This window comes from Coregonus clupeaformis, chromosome 5 (genome assembly GCF_020615455.1).
Source record: "Coregonus clupeaformis isolate EN_2021a chromosome 5, ASM2061545v1, whole genome shotgun sequence".
Taxonomy (NCBI): domain Eukaryota; kingdom Metazoa; phylum Chordata; class Actinopteri; order Salmoniformes; family Salmonidae; genus Coregonus; species Coregonus clupeaformis.
This window is the reverse complement of record NC_059196.1, coordinates 20,815,588-20,836,106: the sequence shown is the minus strand read 5'-3', so window position 1 is coordinate 20,836,106 and position 20,519 is coordinate 20,815,588. Positions and strand designations below refer to the sequence as shown.

General features: G+C 41.6%; 1 protein-coding gene across 2 annotated transcripts in view; it reads right to left on the bottom strand.

Moving 5' to 3' along the window:
- The window catches only part of LOC121564564 (transmembrane protein 255B), a 45,160-nt gene that overhangs the window by 13,522 nt on the left and 11,119 nt on the right, over window positions 1-20,519 (bottom strand). For both annotated transcript variants that reach the window (XM_045215786.1, XM_041875835.2), the window contains exons 4-6: window positions 13,755-13,844; window positions 5,404-5,484; window positions 5,119-5,204 (exon numbers count right to left, since the gene is read on the bottom strand). In XM_045215786.1, the coding sequence (XP_045071721.1) occupies window positions 5,119-5,204; window positions 5,404-5,484; window positions 13,755-13,844 (257 nt within the window). The remainder of the gene's footprint in view (window positions 1-5,118; window positions 5,205-5,403; window positions 5,485-13,754; window positions 13,845-20,519) is intronic.

The following is a 20,519-nucleotide window of genomic DNA, read 5'->3' as shown; positions in this document are numbered from 1 at the left end:
ATCTACCTTGATGGCCTGAGTTCTGTCACTGAGATAATTATGAAACCATCGGCAAGCATCAGTACCAACCTTGCCAAGGACAGCTTATTCAACAGAATAACATGTTCTACAGTATCAAAAGCTTTTGACAAGTCTGGCAGCACAATTATTTCTATAATCTATGGCATTTGCAATATCATTTACAACAGGCATGGTAGCCGTAGGGGTGCTATGTTTAGGTCTAAATCCGGATCGATTAACATTATGAATACAATTTACAGATAGAAAATAACGTAGCTGTTTCTTGACCAATGATTCTATACTGAACAAAAATATAAACACAACATGTAAAGTGTTGGTCCCATGTTTCATTAGCTGAAATAAAATATCCCAGAAATGTTCCATTTGCACAAAAAGCTTATTTCTCTCAAATGTTGTGCACAAATTTGTTTACATCCCTGTTAGTGAGCATTTCTCCTTTGCCAAGATAATCCATCCACCTGACAGGTATGGCATATCAAGAAGCTGACTAAACAGCGTGATCATTACACAGGTGTACCTTGTGCTGGGGACAATAAAAGGCCACTCTTAAAACCTTGTGCTGGGGACACAATGTCACAGATGTCTAGATTTTGATTGGCATGCTGACTGCAGGAATGTCCAACAGAGAATTGAATGTTCATTCCATATACCATAAGCCGCCTCCAACGTTGTTTTAGAGAATTTGGCAGTATGTCCAACCGGCCTCACAAGCGTAGACCACGTGTAACCACACCAGCCCAGGACCTCCACACCCGGCTTCTTCACCTGCGGGATCATCTGAGACCAGCCACCCGGACAGCTGATGAAACTGAGGAATATTTCTGTCTGTAATAAAGCCCTTTTTTGGGGAAAAACAAATCTGATTGGCTGGGCCTGGCTCCCCAGTGGCTGGGCCTGGCTCCCAAGTGGGTGGGCCTATGCCCTCCCAGGTCCACCCATGGCTGCGCCCCTGCCGAGTCATGTGAAATCCATAGATTAGGGCCTAATGAATGTATTCAATTTAGTGATTTCCTTAAATGAACTGTAGCTCAGTAAAATCGTTGAAATTGTTGCGTTTATATTTTTGTTCAGTATATTATTTTCGCCAGACAAGTGAGCCTGGAAATGGGTGGATAATTATCAAGATTACTACTATCTCCACCCTTATGGAGTGGTAGCACAAAAGCTGCTTTCCACACTTTTGGAATATTTCCTGATACTAAAGTTAAGTAACAAATGACCACCATTTCTTTCAAATAGGAAACCAGCTGAGATAAAATGCTGATTAAAAGCATCATGAATCAGAACTTTTTCAGTAATGATGCAGGTGTCTAAAACTACTTGCTTAGGCAGGGAAGTAGAGGAATTAGAGGGATCACTAACAGAGTCAGTCATAGCGCTAAGGAAGTAGTTTGATTTGGCGTGTTTAACTGAGGTAGTGCACCTATTTCTCAATTGCCTAAATAGCTGCCAATCAGCTAACAAGCCAGTTTCTCTAGCCTTGGCCCAGGCTTGATTTCTTATCAAGACGAGTTCTGCAAGTACAGGAGAGTACCATAGGTTAGTTCGGTTTTTGACTCTAAGTCGCTTGAAAGGGACATGTTTATTAGCCAGAGAGGTAAAAATGGTACGAAAAATGTAAGTGCCACAACAGGGTCTGGTATGCAGCTAGTATAAAAAATCCCTGAATAATATAGATCATGAAGGAACGCCAGGGGCGGGAATCTTAAAAAATGTCTCTTCACTATTATACTATGGTCATAGTTGTCACGCCCTGGCTCTGGGGACTCTTATATGTTGAGCCAGGGTGTGGAGTTTCTATGTGTTATTTTCTATGTTGTGTTCTAGTTCGTGTTTTCTATGTTGGCCAGGGTGGTTCCCAATCAGAGGCAGCTGATTCTTACTGTCTCTGATTGGGAACCATACTTAGGCAGCCTGTTGGCACTTTTGTTTTGTGGGATCTTGTTCCGGAAGGTTTGTGTATTTAACCTAGGACTTCACGTATCGTTTATTGTTTTGGTTCGTTGTGTGTACAAGTACTCATTAAAAGATGTACGCTTCTCACGCTGCACCTTGGGCCGCTTCTGTCGACGATCGTGACAATAGTTTTTCAATTTGGTATCTCTAATGCAAGCAATAGGGCAGTGGTCGCTGATATAACTTGCAAAAACACCACTAGCCAAATATTTATAGTTTGTCAGGATAAGGTCAATCAATGAAGATGTTTGCTAGGTTTGTGGGTTTCATTATCAGCTGAGTCAAGTTGAACTCAAGACCGATATTCTTAAACTGATCTGAGGCATTTGTAAGCCAATCAAGATTTAGATTTCCTAACACAACCAGTTAAAATACCAGAAAATATTATAAATAATCAGAAATAATACCAACAGCCTCCACCGAAGCAGCTGGGGGGCAGTAGACCGCAGCAATAAATATATGCATATTTTGGCTTATGTCCACTTTAATAACCAACAGCTCACATAGTTTGGGGACTGAAATGCTAAGCGAGCATGATGCCATAAGAGAAGATCTTACATAAATAGCCACCCCTCCCCCCTTTTCTGCTCTATCACATCTGAAAACGTTGTAGTCCGCAATGGCAACGTCCTTGTCCATAATCAAATTATTCAGCCAGGTCTCTGAGATAACCAGAAAGTCTGGGCTAGTGTCATGCACCCAGACATCCAGAAAGTCCAGTTTAGACATCAGCCTTCGCACATTTATATTTAACAGTCCAAGCCCTCTGCGAGATTTGAAAACAGCAGGAGTATCCATGGTGACACAAGAGTCAATAGAACTGGATGAGCTAGCCACTTCCTGATTGGATTCAAAGTTGCAGAGCTAATAGCAGAATTCAGGTAAATGTGCACAGGATTACTATTGACAATACCCCTATGGTTATGAGCACATGTAGCAAAACGATAGCTTGATATAAAACTATTAATAGCATAGGTTGAGCTAACAACAGTGGGTTCCTTATGGGAGCTAACAGAGCTATCAATGTATTTATTTGATTTGATTATTAAATTACATTTTTATTAAATTAACAGGCACAGAATTACTATTTACAATAACCCTATCAACATGGGAAATTGTGGCGGAATGATATCTCTGCAATTTAATGGGAGTAAATACATGTACCTTTGAGGAGCTTGATTTGATCAGTCATTGCCTCAGCGCTGCCTTATAGTGTTTGAACAGGATCCATGCACCCAAACGATTAGGGTGGATCCCGTCCTCCTTATAGAGCATCCTCTGCTTCCAAAAGGTGTAAAAGTTGGCTACAAAAGGTACACCCAAGGAACTGCAGTAGTCAGTAGCCAGTTGTGAAGTGCTAGTAATCTGCTGAGGGCACAGGGCAAGAAATTATAGGACGTTTTTTGGTATCCAGCAGAGAACCAATCAATTCTTCAAAATCCTGTTTCAGCCGTTCCGAGCTACCATTTTTAATGTAATTAAATCCCACATGGACTACAACAGCATCAATCTCTGTGTGCTGATGTAGAAAAGTGTGGAGCAGCCTAGTAATATCCTGTACTCGAACCCCGGGATAGCACAGGGTTTTTGCTCCAGAAACCAATAAGTTTCTAACCACAGAGCTGCCTAAGACAACAGCCGGAGAGATTGAAGATTAAATCCGCCCATTCCCACGCCTAGCATTTGGGAGACCCGTCAAGGACCAGCCAGACGCGGAATCTCGCACGACCGAATTTCTTGCAACCCAGTTCGAGCCTCCCATAACCAACAAAGCCTTATTTTACATTTGCATTTTTAGTCATTTAGCAGATGCTCTTATCCAGAGCCAATTACAGTTAGTGAGTGCATACATTTTCATACTGGATGTATTCACCATAGAAGCCACCGGAGAGGGAGTCTGAACAGGGGACGGAGGCGCAGGTACCTCCGGATCCAATCTTGAAGCAGAAGCCTCCAGGGATGAAGGCGCCGGAACCTCTAGATCCAGGGCAGTGAAGCTGTTTGAAGTAACCAGTCCGGGCTTCCTACCGCCAAGGAGGCCTCAATTACCAAAGGCCGCTGCTTTCTACTTCCACTGTGAGTGACATGCCTCCATGGCTGGTTGGCAGGGTCAAGAATAGGAACATCCACTAATGTCACACCCTGATCGCTACTTGTTTGCTAAGAGTAGCCACTTCGCCTCTGTAGTCCTCTGCAAGCAAACAGTTGCTGCATTGAAAGTCCAGACAGTCCACATTGTCCCGGAATAGAGCAAAATAAACACAGCTCCTGCAGCATTTAAACTGTTCGTTACCAACCTCCATTTGAAACTACCGGCTAGCTAAGATAGCTAAGCTAATTGGACTCTCTTCTTGACAGGAATTTACTGAAAGTTTGCTATAAGCTACAGTGGGTTTGCAAATACAGCCCGCACCCTGCCTCCCGAAACAAGCACGGCCTGTGAAATGGCAAACACACAAGCAACACAAACCTGAGTCACACACCAGTACGGCAAACAGAGAGAAAGCGGAGGACTTGCTCACTGTATGGATCCTGCCTGCACATACACTACACGAGCGGGAGATGACCAACTTGGTGCTGTAGAAGCAAGCAGTAAATTGCGGGGCAGTGAGTCAAAACACCGGTCTACAAGTTAAGGAGAGGCAGGTAGCATGAGCATTCGCTTACCAACGAGCAGCGTGGTGTGAATGAGCATGGAGTGAAGGAGCAGCGAATGATGACTCATGAGGGCAGTGGGAAGTGAGATGAGTTGGTCTGTACACCATGTGACCTGGCTAGGAAACCCTTGGCGCTAGTTTGAGCCTACTTCAGCTTAAATAGGGCACAATCACTCCACACCTTATCATCATGATAGCTAATGTGTGACGAGCATTCTGGCACAAAATGCCTTCCAAGCATCACACAGGTGGGTGGGTTCTACACATTGCTGATGTGAGGGGTGAGTTACCACATATACTGTATATAAAGTTATTTTAGCACTGCATTTTTATTACCCAGTTAGATTATTCCCGGTTGGATCTACCGCTTATCAGACTTGCTTTCAATGAGAATGACAGATCTATAACATTTCTATCAGAAATCTGTTGGGTTGTTCACAAAGCTTCATTATGGACCTTTAATGTATGTGTATCTTTTACTCACTTGGCACAGTCATAAAGGTCGCAGCAGTAGCAGGTCCCACTGCGTACCTTCATACTACATGACTCCGTGAGACCCTGGCATGGCACCTGCAAGAGGAGGCAGACACTCTAATCAACAGTATTGAGTGACAGGTACAGTACAAGCAGAGATTAGTCAAAGGTGATTGACCCCTCCCTTAAAAATTGATTTTCCCCCTGCCAGACAGTATGTACTACATGTATTTTCAGAATTGGATAGTATAGCTAGCACAGTAAGTCATATTGCTATGCGTGCAGTTGTACTTACAGAGGCATAGTAATTCTCATAGATATAGCTGTTTCCACTGGTGTAAAACTGACATCTCCCTGCTTTCAGAGGACGGACATCCTGGTGTGGACAGACAGAGAGACATGATCTCTTAATGCATGAGAACTTTGAATAGACTGCAGTTGTATTACATTTGCATTTTAGTCATTTAGCAGACGCTCTTATCCAGAGCGACTTACAGTTAGTGAATGCATACATTATATATTTTATTTTTTTATACTGGCCCACCGTGGGAATCGAACCCACAACCCTGGCGTTGCAAACGCCATGCTCTACCAACTGAGCTACATCCCTGCCGGCCATTCCCTCCCCTACGCTGGGCCAATTGTGCGCCGCCCCATGGGTCTCCCGGTCACGGCCGGCTACGACAGAGCCTGGATTCGAACCAGGATCTCTAGTGGCATAGCTAGCACTGTGATGCAGTGCCTTAGACCACTGCGCCACTCGGGACACTACATTTGGTTTAAACACAGCTGCAATGACTCCATCCAATTCCAGCACACCCCTTTTGAATAGCATTACCAATTAGACTCCATATCGTTCTGGCATTGTAAAGTTCTCCAATAAAACAGAAGACGGATTAAAAATATTTAGAATGGTTCACCAACGCAAGGACATCCGGCCAACTTGATACAACAGTGGGAAGCATTGAAGTCAACATGGGCCAGCATCCCTGGGGAATGCTTTCGACACTTTATAGAGTCCATGCCCTCACGAATTGAGGCTGTTCTGAGGGAAAACAGGGGTGCAACTCAATATTAGGAAGGTGTTCCTAATGTTTGGTACACTCAGTGTACAGTCGTGGTCAAAAGTTTTGAGAATGACACAAACATTAATTTTCACAAAGTGCTGCCTCAGTTTTTATGATGGCAATTTGTATATACTCCAGAATGTTAAGAAGAGTGATCAGATGAATTGCAATTAATTGCAAAGTCCCTCTTTGCCATGAAAATGAACTTAATCCCCAAAAAACATTTCCACTGCATTTCAGCCCTGCCACAAAAGGACCAGCTGACATCATGTCAGTGAATCTCTCATTAACACAGGTGAGAGTGTTGAGAGTGTCAACACTCTCACCTGTGTTAAGGAGAGATTCACTGACATGATGTCAGCTGGTCCTTTTGTGGCAGGGCTGAAATGCAGTGGAAATATTTTTGGGGGATTAAGTTCATTTTCAGGCCGATTGAGTTAGAATAACAGACTGGAAGCTTTAAAAGGAAGGTGGTGCTTGAAATCATGGTTAACAGAGGAAGAAAAATGGTTACCTGCAAGGAAACATGTGCCGTCATCATTGCTTTGCACGAAAAGGGCTTCACAGGCAAGGATATTGCCGCTAGCAAGATTGCACCTAAATCAACCATTTATCGGATCATCAAGAACTTCAAGGAGAGAGGTTCAATTGTTGTGAAGAAGGCGTCAGGGCGCCCAAGAAAGTCCAGCAAGCACCAGGACCATCTCCTAAAGTTGATTCAGCTGCGGGATCGGGGCACCACCAGTGCAGAGCTTGCTCAGGAATGGCAGCAGGCAGGTATAAATGCATCTGCATGCACAGTGAGGCAAAGACTTTTGGAGGATGGCCTGGTGTCAAGAAGGGCAGCGAGGAAGGCACTTCTCTCCAGGAAAAACATCAGGGACAGACTGATATTCTGTAAAATGTACAGGGATTGGACTGCTGAGGACTGGGGTAAAGTCATTTTCTCTGATGAATCCCCTTTCCGATTGTTTGGGGCATCCGGAAAAAAGCTTGTCTGGAGAAGACAAGGTGAGCGCTACCATCAGTCCTGTGTCATGCCAACAGTAAAGCATCCTGAGACCATTCATGTGTGGGGTTGCTTCTCAGCCAAGGGAGTGGGCTCACTCACAATTTTGCCTAAGAACACAGCCATGAATAAAGAATGGTACCAACACATCCTCAGAGAGCAACTTCTCCCAACCATCCAAGAACAGTTTGGTGACGAACAATGCCTTTTCCAACATGATGGAGCACCTTGCCATAAGGCAAAAGTGATAACTAAGTGGCTCTGGGAACAAAACATCAGAATTTTGGGTCCATGGCCAGGAAACTCCCCAGACCTTAATCCCATTGAGAACTTGTGGTCAATCCTCAAGAGGCGGGTGGACAAACAAAAACCCACAAATTCTGACAAACTCCTAGCATTGATTATGCAAGAATGGGCTGAAAAAGAAGGGCCAACACTGCAAATATTGACTCTTTGCATAAACTTAATGTATTTGTCAATAAAAGAATTAGACACTTATGGAATGCTTGTAATTATACTTCAGTATACCATAGTAACATCTAACAAAAATATCTAAAAACACTGAAGCAGCAAACTTTGTGAAGACCAATACTAACAAAACTTTTGACCACGACTGTATGTTAGAAGCAGAAGACGGATATAATATATATATGTATAAATGTATATGTATGTATGTGTATATATATATACACAGTTGAAGTCGGAGGTTTACATGCACTTAGGTTGGAGTCATTAAAACTCGCTTTTCAACCACTCCACACATTTTTGTTAACAAACTATAGTTTTGGCAAATCGGTTAGGACATCTACTTTGTCCATGACACAAGTCATTTTTCCAACAATTGTTTACAGACAGATTATTTCACTTATAATTCAATGTATCACAATTCCAGTGGGTCAGAAGTTTACATACACTAAGTTGACTGTGCCTTTAAACAGCTTGGAAAATTCCAGAAAATGATGTCATGGCTTTAAAAGCTTCTGATAGGCTAATTGACATCATTTGAGTCAATTGTTGGTGTACCTGTGGCTGTATTTCAAGGCCTACCTTCAAACGCAGTGCCTCTTTGCTTGACATCATGGGAAAATGTAAAGAAATCAGCCAAAAAAAGACTTCCACAAGTCTGGTTCATCCTTGGGAGCAATTTCCAAATGCCTGAAGGTACCACGTTCATCTGTACAAACAATTGTACGCAAGTATAAACACCATGGGACCACGCAGCCATCATACCGCTCAGGAAGAAGACGCGTTCTGTCTCCTAGAGATGAATGTACTTTGGTGCGAAAAGTGCAAATCAATCCCAGAACAACAACAAAGGACCTTGTGAAGATGCTGGAGGAAACAGGTACAAAAGTATCTATATCCACAGTAAAACAAGTCCTATTTCGACATAACCTGAAAAGCCACTCAGCAAGGAAGAAGCCACTGCTCCAAAACCGCCATAAAAAAGCCAGACTACGGTTTGCAACTGCACATGGGGACAAAGATAGTACTTTTTGGAGAAATGTCCTCTGGTCTGATTAAACAAAAATATAACTGTTTGGCCATAATGACCATCGTTATGTTTGGAGGAAAAAGGGGGGTCTTGCAAGCCGAAGAACACCATCCCAACCGTGAAGCACGGGGGTGGCAGCATCATGCTCTGGGGGTGCTTTGCTGCAGGAGGGACTGGTGCACTTCACAAAATAGATCATCATCATGAGGAAGGAAAATGATGTGGATATATTGAAGCAACATCTCAAGACATCAGTCAGGAAGTTAAAGCTTGGTCGCCAATGGGTCTTCCAACTTCGAAAGTTGTGGCAAAATGGCTTAAGGACAACAAAGTCAAGATATTGGAGTGGCCATCACAAAGCCCTGACCTCAATCCTGTAGAACATTTGTGGGCAGAATTGAAAAAGCATGTGCGAGCAAGAAGGCCTACAAACCTGATTCAGTTACACCAGCTCTGTCAGGAGGAATGGGCCAATATTCATCCAACTTATTGAGGGAAGCTTGTGGAAGGCTACCCGAAACATTTGACCCAAGTTAAACAATTTAAAGGCAATGCTACCAAATACTAATTGAGTGTATGTAAACTTCGGACCTTCTGGGAATGTGATGAAATAAATAAAAGCTGAAATAAATAATTATCTCTACTATTATTCTGACATTTCACATTCTTAAAATAAAGTGGTGATCCTAACTGACCTAAGACAGGGCATTTTTACTAGGATTAAATGTCAGGAATTGTGAAAAACTGAGTTTAAATGTATTTGGCTGAGGTGTATATAAACTTCCGACTTCAACTGTATACAGTGCCTTGCAAAAGTATTCATCCCCCTTGGCATTTTTCCTATTTTGTTGCATTACAACCTGTAATTTAAATTGATTTTTATTTGGATTTCATGTAATGAACATACACAAAATAGTGCAAATTGGTGAAGTGAAATTAAAAAAATAACTTATTTAAAAAAATTCTACAAAAATTAATAACGGAAAAATGGTGCGTGCATATGTATTCACCCCCTTTGCTATGAAGCCCCTAAATAAGATCTGGTGCAACCAATTACCTTCAGAAGTCACATAATTAGTTAAATAAAGTCCACCTGTTTGCAATCTAAGTGTCATATGATCTGTCACATGATCTCAGTATATATACACCTGTTCTGAAAGGTCCCAGAGTCTGCAACACCACTAAGCAAGGGGCACCACCAAGCAAGCGGCACCATGAAGACCAAGGAGCTCTCCAAACAGGTCAGGGACAAAGTTGTGGAGAAGTACAGATCAGGGTTGGGTTATAAAAAAATATTCGAAACTTTGATCATCCCACGGAGCACCATTAAATCCATTATTAAAAAATGGAAAGAATATGGCACCACAACAAACCTGCCAAGAGAGGGCTGCCCACCAAAACTCACGGACCAGGCAAGCAGGGCATTAATCAGAGAGGCAACAAAGAGACCAAAGATAACCCTGAAGGAGCTGCAAAGCTCCACAGCGGAGATTGGAGTATCTGTCCATAGGACCACTTTAAGCCGTACACTCCACAGAGCTGGGCTTTACGGAAGAGTGGCCAGAAAAAAGACATTGCTTAAAGAAAAAAATAAGCAAACACGTTTGGTGTTCACCAAAAGGCATGTGGGAGACTCCCCAAACATATGGAAGAAGGTACTTTGGTCAGATGAGACTAAAATTGAGCTTTTTGGCCATGAAGGAAAACGCTATGTCTGGTGCAAACCCAACACCTCTCATCACCCCGAGAACACCATCCCCACAGTGAAGCATGGTGGTGGCAGCATCATGCTGTGGGATGTTTTTAATCGGCAGGGACTGGGAAACTGGTCAGAATTGAAGGAATGATGGAGGGCGCTAAATACAGGGAAATTCTTGAGGGAAACCTGTTTCAGTCTTCCACAGATTTGAGACTGGGACGGAGGTTCACCTTCCAGCAGGACAATGACCTTAAGCATACTGCTAAAGCAACACTCGAGGGGTTTAAGGGAAACATTTAAATGTCTTGGAATGGCCTAGTCAAAGCCCAGACCTCAATTCAATTGAGAATCTGTGGTATGACTTAAAGATTGCTGTACACCAGTGGCACCCATCCAACTTGAAGGAGCTGGAGCAGTTTTGCCTTGAAGAATGGCCAAAAATCCCAGTGGCTAGATGTGCCAAGTTAATAGAGACATACCCCAAGAGACTTGCAGCTGTAATTGCTGCAAAAGATGGCTCTACAAAGTATTGACTTTGGGGGGGGGGTGAATAGTTATGCACGCTCAAGTTTTCTGTTTTTTTTGTCTTGTTTCTTGTTTGTTTCACAATTAAGCATATTTTGCATCTTCAAAGTGGTAGGCATGTTGTGTAAATCAAATGATACAAACCCCCCAAAAATCCATTTTAATTCCAGGTTGTCAGGCAACAAAATAGGAAAAATGCCAAGGGGGGGTGAATACTTTCGCAAGCCACTGTATGTATATATATATGTATGTTAGAAGCAGAAGGGGTGAATTTTGCAGCTTTTACTAAGGCATTGTAAATAGATAGTAGTTATGTACTATGCTGTTCAACACATACTGTATATAAGTATATCAACTAGTACACTACGTTGGAACTAGTCAAGTCAACTCTTATTGACATTTGTAAGTACCGAATACATACAGATGTAGGATGTTCATTTGATCACCCTGTTGCAGGAGAACTTTCCTGAAAGCAGTAAATATAAAACTTGTAGTGTATTTGAGGTTTAAAAAGGCTGCTAAAGTTAGTAATTTCCACTTTTAAATTTCAGACTTGATTTTCCCTTATGAAAAATCTATCAACCCCCATAAAAGTGTTGATTAATTATAATCCACATAATAATTCACATTTCCTGTTGCTGCAGGATTATCTTCCTGCTGTAGCAAACTTGCTCAAATTAAGATCCTACATCTGTACAGTGCATTGGAATCTTTCTGTGACAAAAGCTGAACATAAGCATTGATATAATCTAGAGGCAGACATCTAAGCCAGATTACTATATGGACTTGATTTGACCGGTTGATGATTGTGAATAGAACTAAGGCCTAGTAATATTGACAGCATGAGGAAAGGCAAAATGTTTAAAATGTCAAATTGTTACACTTCTCCTTATAAAGGGATACAAATGAAAAGCCATAACATTTATGACAAAAATAGGTCCTTCTTTTTTACTTTAATACTCATCCCTTCATATGGTCAAATCCTACTTGGAATCAAAAATACAAAAATATTTCAACTATGTAGTCAAACGGGGGGTGTGGGGGTTGCTTACAGATCAAGACTTATTGGGAAACAGACACCCAGTGGAGTCTAGTGCCCCTATACCCAACGTGGTCTCACAGTATTTCATATTATTCTGTACGTAAATCCGAAACACTACATTTAGTATGATATATTATGTTTCGTATGGTATATATTAATTTGTGGATGTCCATCATCCATTTCGTATGATATGTTACGAATTGCGAAACGTACAATATGTTACGAATAAGCAAAACGTATGATATGTTACGAATTCCAATTTGTTGTGGCTAACGTTAGCTAGGTGTCTAGGTGGCTAATGCTAACGTTAGCTATCTCTAGGGGTTAAGGTTAGGGTTAAGGTTAGGAGTTAGGTTAAAGGGTTATGGTTAGGGTTAAGGGTTAGGGTTAGGGGAAGGGTTAGCTAAAGGGGATAAGGTTAGGGTTAGGGGAAGAGTTAGCTAACATGCTAAGTAGTTACAAAGTAGCTATAAAGTAGTAAGTAGTTGCAAAGTTGCTGATTAGCTAAAATGCTAATGTTGTCCGTGATTAACTTCTACTTTGGGTTGCTTTACGTTCATGTTATACGCCCACCCATCCACCCCGACCAATCATCCTTCTTTCATTTTTACCTTAAGTAACCTTTTATCTGTAACCATACCAAACGTAACATATCATACTAATTTGACTGTCAAGGATTTATATTTACTATGTTACGTCTAGTCTGTGAGACCAGTCTGCTATACCCAAAGACTTATTTCTGTCTGCTTTGGCTTTATTCATTCTTGCTCACAGTTTTGAGAAAAACAGAAGAAATGCAGAATTTAAACAATAACAAATTGCATTAAAAAAAGTATAAGAAAACTCTCACTTAGATCCCTAATACATGGCATATTGTCTACCTTGTTTATTATTGGTGCTTTGTATTTTACAATTCACTCTTCTTTAGATGTTTTTAATAGGGTTTTGATAGAGAGGCAAACATTCCTAGCTGAAGCTTTGTGATCACTGGTCTAATACAATAACTTGCTTGCTGGGTTCCCCAGCCCTCCACCCACTACATACTAACACAAATGCCCTGCACAATCAGATAGGCAGGCAGGCAGGCAGGCAGGCAGGCAGGCAGGCAGGCAGGCATGCAGGCAGGCAGGCAAGCAGGCAGGCAGGCTGGCAGGCAGGCAGGCAGGCAGGCAGGCAGGCAGGCAGGCAGGCAGACAATTCTGGACCATGGGTCCTTTGCATCTTGGCATATCCCTAGAAATGTACACATTAATATTATATTGCAATGTCATTGTGTAGCCATGCATTGTTCCACTTTGAAATGTAAATGTGTTAAGTTTATTGCAATTATTGAAGTTATATTGTGCTATTGGGATGGCAAACGGAACATTTGATCTTGTGTGAAATTTTCGGTTGGGTTAACACATTGAAATGGGAGGAGAGGACGCTCTCTCACCCAAAGGTTTCTCATGACCACACTCATCCACAGGGAGTGAGGCTCAATCCAAACTGCTTTCAACATTCTAGACAGTGTGGGTCAATCTCCATCTACACACGTTGAAACACTCATGCATGAACATTAATATTACAGCTATTCTCACAAACACTCTCAAGCACGACATCAAGATCAGAGACTGGGGGAAACTGAGATCAAGCCTACTGCCGACTGAATAAATGAGAAATAAATGATCCCCCCCCTAAAATTGCTATTTTCACTCTGAATGAGAAATAAATTAGTTTTACGTTAGATTTTCATTTACGGTCACAATTGTCTCGAACACCATGTGATCTGTTGAGTTGAAAGACACGTGAAGCAGCAACGTGACTCACCATGTTGAAAACGATGAAGACGCCATCCACCACCAGACACAGGAAGGAGGCAATGATCCCGAAGCTCAGGAAAACAATGGCCGCCACAAGCTGGAGAGAAAGGGAAACATACATTATTAGAAAAGATAGAAACACACATATGACTGAGCACATGTTAGTAAGACTAATGTTCAACAACAAAACTAGGAAGACAGTACACTGCGTATATCCTCCCAAGTGGGATGTAGCAATCCCACTGGGCACCAGCGTCAATTCATCGACTATTCCACGTTGGTTCAAGGTAATTTAAATGAAATAACGTGGAAACAACGTTGATTGAACCAGTGTGTGCCCAGTGGGATTTTTAAAGCTTTAAATTTCATCAGGGGTCTGATGAAGACAGAAGACCAAATGATTGTTACAATAAACACACTTGGGAGCATATATGGATTTAAGACATTATGTCAGACAAAATGCAGCTGTGTCAAAGCAAACGTTTCACTCAACTCGAGTGAAAAGAGAGAGACAGCTTGAACAGTATAATGATTAAAAGAGAAATACAGTATGAAGTAACACAGAGAAACAAATGTAAAAATGTTGTCAAACCACAACAACTGTTTATGGTCAGAAGCATGTTATGTGCCTAGTGCCATTTAACACAAACTCTGTTGAGTAGAAACAGACTTCCTTTTTTAATGTAATAGTATTTTTTTGCAACCAGTGACTCTGGTTTCTGTCTTGATATCTGAATAGTTCAGCTACCCTATCCTGACATCTAATTTGAGATCAGTTCTGAGAAATATAAGCAATCATATATCATGATCGAGGAAAATGTTTTATCTTACAGTTTTTCTCAATTGCTAAAACACTAAACCCTATTGTCTGAACCAAATGCTCAGTTGCCTGAACCCACTGATTGAATCAATCACTCTTTTGGCAAAACCATAAGCACTTTTCACCTGTTTAGACATAACTTGCCAACACATTTTCATTGTGATGCACCCGTGCTGCATAATGGTGAGCACAGGTGACAAAAGTCAAACACAATTAGAGCACAGGTGTCACCACTTGAACACAACAACTCAAAATTGATCACACTTGTGGCTAATGATGTGAGGGAACATATACAGTAAGCCAGTTCAGAGAGCACTGGTTTGTGAGGCCCTACAATGGATAGAAATCTGAGAGGAAGAGTTCGTGTGAGAGGAGGTCGAGGTGGTCGAGGTGGTCAGCGAAGACAAAGAACAGTAATATCTGATGAAATCAGAGCTACTGTGATTGACCATGTTCTTGTCCATGGTATGAGCATGAGGGAGGCTGGACAAAGGGTACAACCAAACATCAGTAGATTCACTGTGTCCACCATAATCCGAAGATTTAGAGAAGAGAACAGGTAATTACCTTTTTTTGACATTATAGTACAGTATGTAAATGTTGACAGCAATTACTGTATGACATACTATATACTGTACCACAGTATACTGTACGTAAATATATGTTTCAGTACATCACTGTACCAATGTACTGTAGTATTGTAATGGAGGGTTGGTCTAACTGTTTGTAGGCCTAGTATTCCATGTATATTTTTTGTAACTCCATGTTTTCTTTTTGTAGAATTGAAAGACTGCCACATGGGGGTGGGAGGACAGGTATGTTCTCCCCACACCAAGAGACCCTAATTGTTGATATGGTCCGTGAGAACAATGCCATTAAACTGAGCGAAATTCAGCAGAAGATCATTGAGGACCATTTACATTTTGAGGGTATCAACAGTGTCAGCCTCTCTACTGTTGATCGTGTCCTCAAGCGCAACAGACTGCGCATGAAACAGCTATACAGAGTGCCCTTTGATCGCAACTCAGACAGAGTCAAAGAGCAAAGATTCCAGTATGTACAGGTTGGCATATATCCAGACACATTCAATGTTGATTAATCTAAGTAGTGATTTACTGTAGTGGCCTAAATCACTTTTTCCGTATCACTTACAAAACTATATCTATTTCTACAGAGGGTTTTTCAACTGGATGCAATGGAAAGACCCCATCAATACATCTACATGGATGAAGCTGGGTTTAATCTCACCAAAAGGAGAAGGAGAGGCCGTAATGTGATTGGCCATCGGGCCATTGTTGGTGTTCCTGGGCAGCGTGGTGGCAATGTCACATTATGTGCTGCCATCAGCAATCATGGGGTTGTCCACCATCATGCCAACCTGGGGCCCTACAACACTCACCAGCTCCTCATTTTCCTCAATCACATGCGAGATGCTTTGTTAGGGCAGCAGGATGAGCATCCCATCTATGTTGTTGTTTGGGACAATGTGAGTTTTCACAGAGCCCTCCAGGTTAGAGAGTGGTACAATATGAACCAAGGTTTTATCAATCTTTGCCTTCCACCGTACTCCCTTTCCTAAACCCCATTGAGGAATTCTTCTCCTCATGGCGGTGGAAGGTATATGAACGCCAACCTTACACCAGGGTAAATCTCCTGCAAGCCATGGGACTTGCCTGTGGTGACATAGGTGTGGAGGCATGCCAAGCCTGGATACGGCATGCCAGGGGTTTTTTTCCCCCGTTGCCTGGCCAGACAAAATGTGGCCTGTGATGTGGATGAAGTCCTGTGGCCTGACCCAGTACGGAGACATGATGCTGTGGCTGAGTAATGCACTTATTTGTATATTTTTGTACTTTATTTTTACATGGGCTTACTGTACACAAGTGGCAAACGCATACGATTTCTGTTTGTTTTTACAAGTGCTACATGTAAATGCACAAGATTTCTGTTTTGTATTTTTGTACAAGTGCTAAATGCACAGTTTTTTTTTTTTGCAACATGCATTTAGCCTACAGTGAACAATAAACATTTATTTATCCAGCTTCATGTCCTGAGCATTGTGTTTTCTATTTTTCTACGTAGTGTTTAGTGACTGTTCAGTAGTGTTTTTAATTTTGATTGACTCGGGGCACGATTTGACAACATAGTTCAGTTTTGAGCACAGATTGAACTGTTTTGAGGTGAAAGTTTGGTTTTGCAAGAAGAGTCTGAGGTTTTGTGAATGTAGCTTGAAAATTGGGTTTTGTGTTCACAGTTAAGAGAAAAGGAGAGCAGCTTTCAAGAAATGTGTCTTAGCAATCGAGAAAAACTGTAATGCAAGTTGCTGATACGAGAATCCACTCAAACAACAAATCTACTCAGGAGAGTCACACGTATTTCTTGATCATCTCTGAGCCGACATCTCACATGGGCCCTAAAAGTTGTCTGGCTGTGAAATAAGCCATATATTATGTCCAAAATAGCAGAGCAGATTCAACAAAATGTAACCCAGTGTTAACACGATATCCACACTGAGACAGAGAGAAGAGAAGAGAAGAGAAGAGAAGAGAAGAGAAGAGAGAGAGAGAGAGAGAGAGAGAGAGAGAGAGAGAGAGAGAGAGAGAGAGAGAGAGAGAGAGAGAGAGAGAGAGAGAGAGAGAGAGAGAGAGAGAGAGAGAGAGAGAGAGAGAGAGAGCGAGAGGGGATATGAAGGAGCTGTGGCCGCCAGCAGACAAAGAGAAACAGATGCGAGAAGAGGGGGGTGGGGGCCGAGACATTTGTGGACCTGAGGGAAGCTTGCTTTGGGACGTGTTCATTACCCACTGGGCAAAAACTGGTTGCATCAACGTTGTTTCCACGTCATTTCAACAAAAAAGATTATATCTGATGACGTTGGATCAATGTGGAAAACTGATTAGATTTGCAAAAAGTCATCAACGTAAGGGAATTTAGTATTTTTTTCACCCAACTTTTAACTTAAATCCAATGACATGGTGGGAAGAAAAATCACGTTGAAGTCACGTTAGTTGACATCTCAATCAAATATAAATAAAAACTAGAAGTTGAAATGATATCTGTGCCCAGTGGGTAGGCACCAAACTGAAGAAAACTGCCTGAAACAGGAAGGGACTACAGTACATGGACTTGCCCAATAAGATTTACATTTTTCCCCTGTTGCAAAACGTTTTTAAAAGTTTTCCATTGCATGCCCTAATACAGGGGTTTTCATCTGCGGAGGTACTGCAGGGGTTCGCGGCCAGATCTCAATATATACAGTGCCTTCAAAAGGTATTCATACCCCTTGACTTATTCCATATTTTGTTGTGTTACAGCCTGAATTCAAAATGGATTAAATATTTTAAAAATCCTCACCCATCTACACATAATACCCCAGAATGACAAAGTGAAAACATGTTTTTACACATTTTTGCAAATTTATTGAAAATGAAAAACAGAAATATCTAATTTACATACAGTTGAAGTCGGAAGTTTACATACACCTCAGCCAAATACATTTAAACTCAGTTTTTCACAATTCCTGACATTTAATCCTGGTAAAAATGCCCTGTCTTAGGTCAGTTAGGATCACCACTTTATTTTAAGAATGTGAAATGTCAGAATAATAGTAGAGATAATTATTTATTTCATCACATTCCCAGAAGGTCAGAAGTTTACATACACTCAATTAGTATTTGGTAGCATTGCCTTTAAATTGTTTAACTTGGGTCAAACGTTTCGGGTAGCCTTCCACAAGCTTCCCACAATAAGTTGGGTGAATTTTGGCCCATTCCTCCTGACAGAGCTGGTGTAACTGAGTCAGGTTTGTAGGACTCCTTGCTCGCACACGCTTTTTCAGTTCTGCCCATAAATGTTCTATAGGATTGAGGTCAGGGCTTTGTGATGGCCACTCCAATACCTTGACTTTGTTGTCCTTAAGCAATTTTGCCACAACATTGGAAGTATGCTTGGGATCATTGGCCATTTGGAAGACCCATTGGCGACCAAGCTTTAACTTCCTGACTGATGTCTTGAGATGTTGCTTCAATATATCCACATAATTTTCCTTCCTCATGATGCCATCTATTTTGTGAAGTGCACCAGTCCCACCTGCAGCAAAGCACCCCCACAGCATGATGCTGCCACCCCCGTGCTTCACGGTTGGGATGGTGTTCTTCGGCTTGCAAGCGTCCACCTTTTTCCTCCAAACATAACGATGGTCATTACGGCCAAACAGTTCTATTTTTGTTTCCTCAGACCAGAGGACATTTCTCCAAAAAGTACGATCTTTGTCCCCATGTGCAGTTGCAAACCTTAGTCTCGCTTTTTTATGACGGTTTTGGAGCAGTGGCTTCTTCCGTGCTGAGCGGCCTTTCAGGTTATGTCGATATAGGACTCGTTTTACTGTGGCTATAGATATTTTGTACCTGTTTCCTCCAGCATCTTCACAAGGTCATTTGCTGTTGTTCTGGGATTGATTTGCACTTTTTGCACCAAAGTTCGTTCATCTCTAGGAGACAGAACGCGTCTCCTTCCTGAGCGGTATGACGGCTGCGTGGTCCCATGGTGTTTATACTTGCGTACTATTGTTTGTACAGATGAACGTGGTACCTTCAGGTGTTTGGAAATTGCTCCCATTGATGAACCAGACTTGTGGAGGTCTACACATTTTTTTCTGAGGTCTTGGCTGATTTATTTTGATTTTCCCATGATGTCAAGCAAAGAGGCACTGAGTTTGAAGGTAGGCCTTGAAATACATCCACAGGTACACTTCCAATTGACTCAAATGATGCCAGTTAGCCTATCAGAAGCTTCTAAAGCCATGATATCATTTTCTGGAATTTTCCAAGCTGTTTAAAGGCACAGTCAACTTAGTGTATGTAAACTTCTGACCCACTGGAATTGTGATACAGTGAATTAATCTCTCTGTAAACAATTGTTGGAAAAATTACTTGTGTCATGCACAAAGTAGATGTCCTAACCGACTTGCCAAAACTATAGTTTGTTAACAAGACATTTGTGGAGTGGTTGAAAAACAAGTTTTAATGACTCCAACCTAAGTGTAGGTAAACTTCCGACTTCAACTGTAAGTATTCACACCCCTGGGTCAATACTTTGTAGAAGCACCTTTGGCAGCAATTACAGCTGTGAGTCTTTCTGGGTAAGTCTCTAAGAGCTTTCCACAGCTGGATTGTGCAATATTTTCCCATTATTCTTTTCAAAATTCTTCAAGCTCTGTCAAATTGGTTTTTGATCATTGCTAGACAACAATGTTCAGCTCTTCGCATAGATTTTCAAGTAAATTTAAGTCAAAACTGTAACTCGGCCACTCAGGAACATTCACTGTCTTCTTGGTAAGCAACTCCAGTGTAGATTTGGCCTTGTGTTTTAGGTTATTGTCCTGCTGAAAGGTAAATTCATCTCCCAGTGTTTGGTGGAAAGCAGACTGAACCAGGTTTTCTTCTAGGATTTTACCTGTGCTTAGCTCCATTCCGTTTCTTTTTATCCTGAAAAACTCCCCAGCCCTTAATGATTACAAGCATACCCATAACCAATGTTCCCTCTAATTTCTTTAGGCACTGAGCAAATTTCAGGTCTGCTGAGCGCAAACTTCAACGTTTTGAAATTTTTATGCAATTGCTGCCGTGTGTTTACTGTGAAAACTGAGGCTGTACCCGCTTTAAGTTACAGTTATAACAGTGGCCAAGTAGGCTACTGTGGCTATTTGATCATAATGTAGGCCTATCAGAGTGGCCTACCATAAAAAACAATGGAGAAAATGCATCCCATAACATTTTAACATGGAAATAGCTGTTCTATCATTCAGCCTACAGTAGCAGACAATGTGTGGTGTTCAATGTAGGCCTTCATTCCATGATACTTTTTTTGGGGGAGGGTTGACATTAAACCTGTTTATCCACTTGTCCTTCAGACAAGGAGGTGACTGAAGATGTTGTTTGATGCAAGAAACCACTT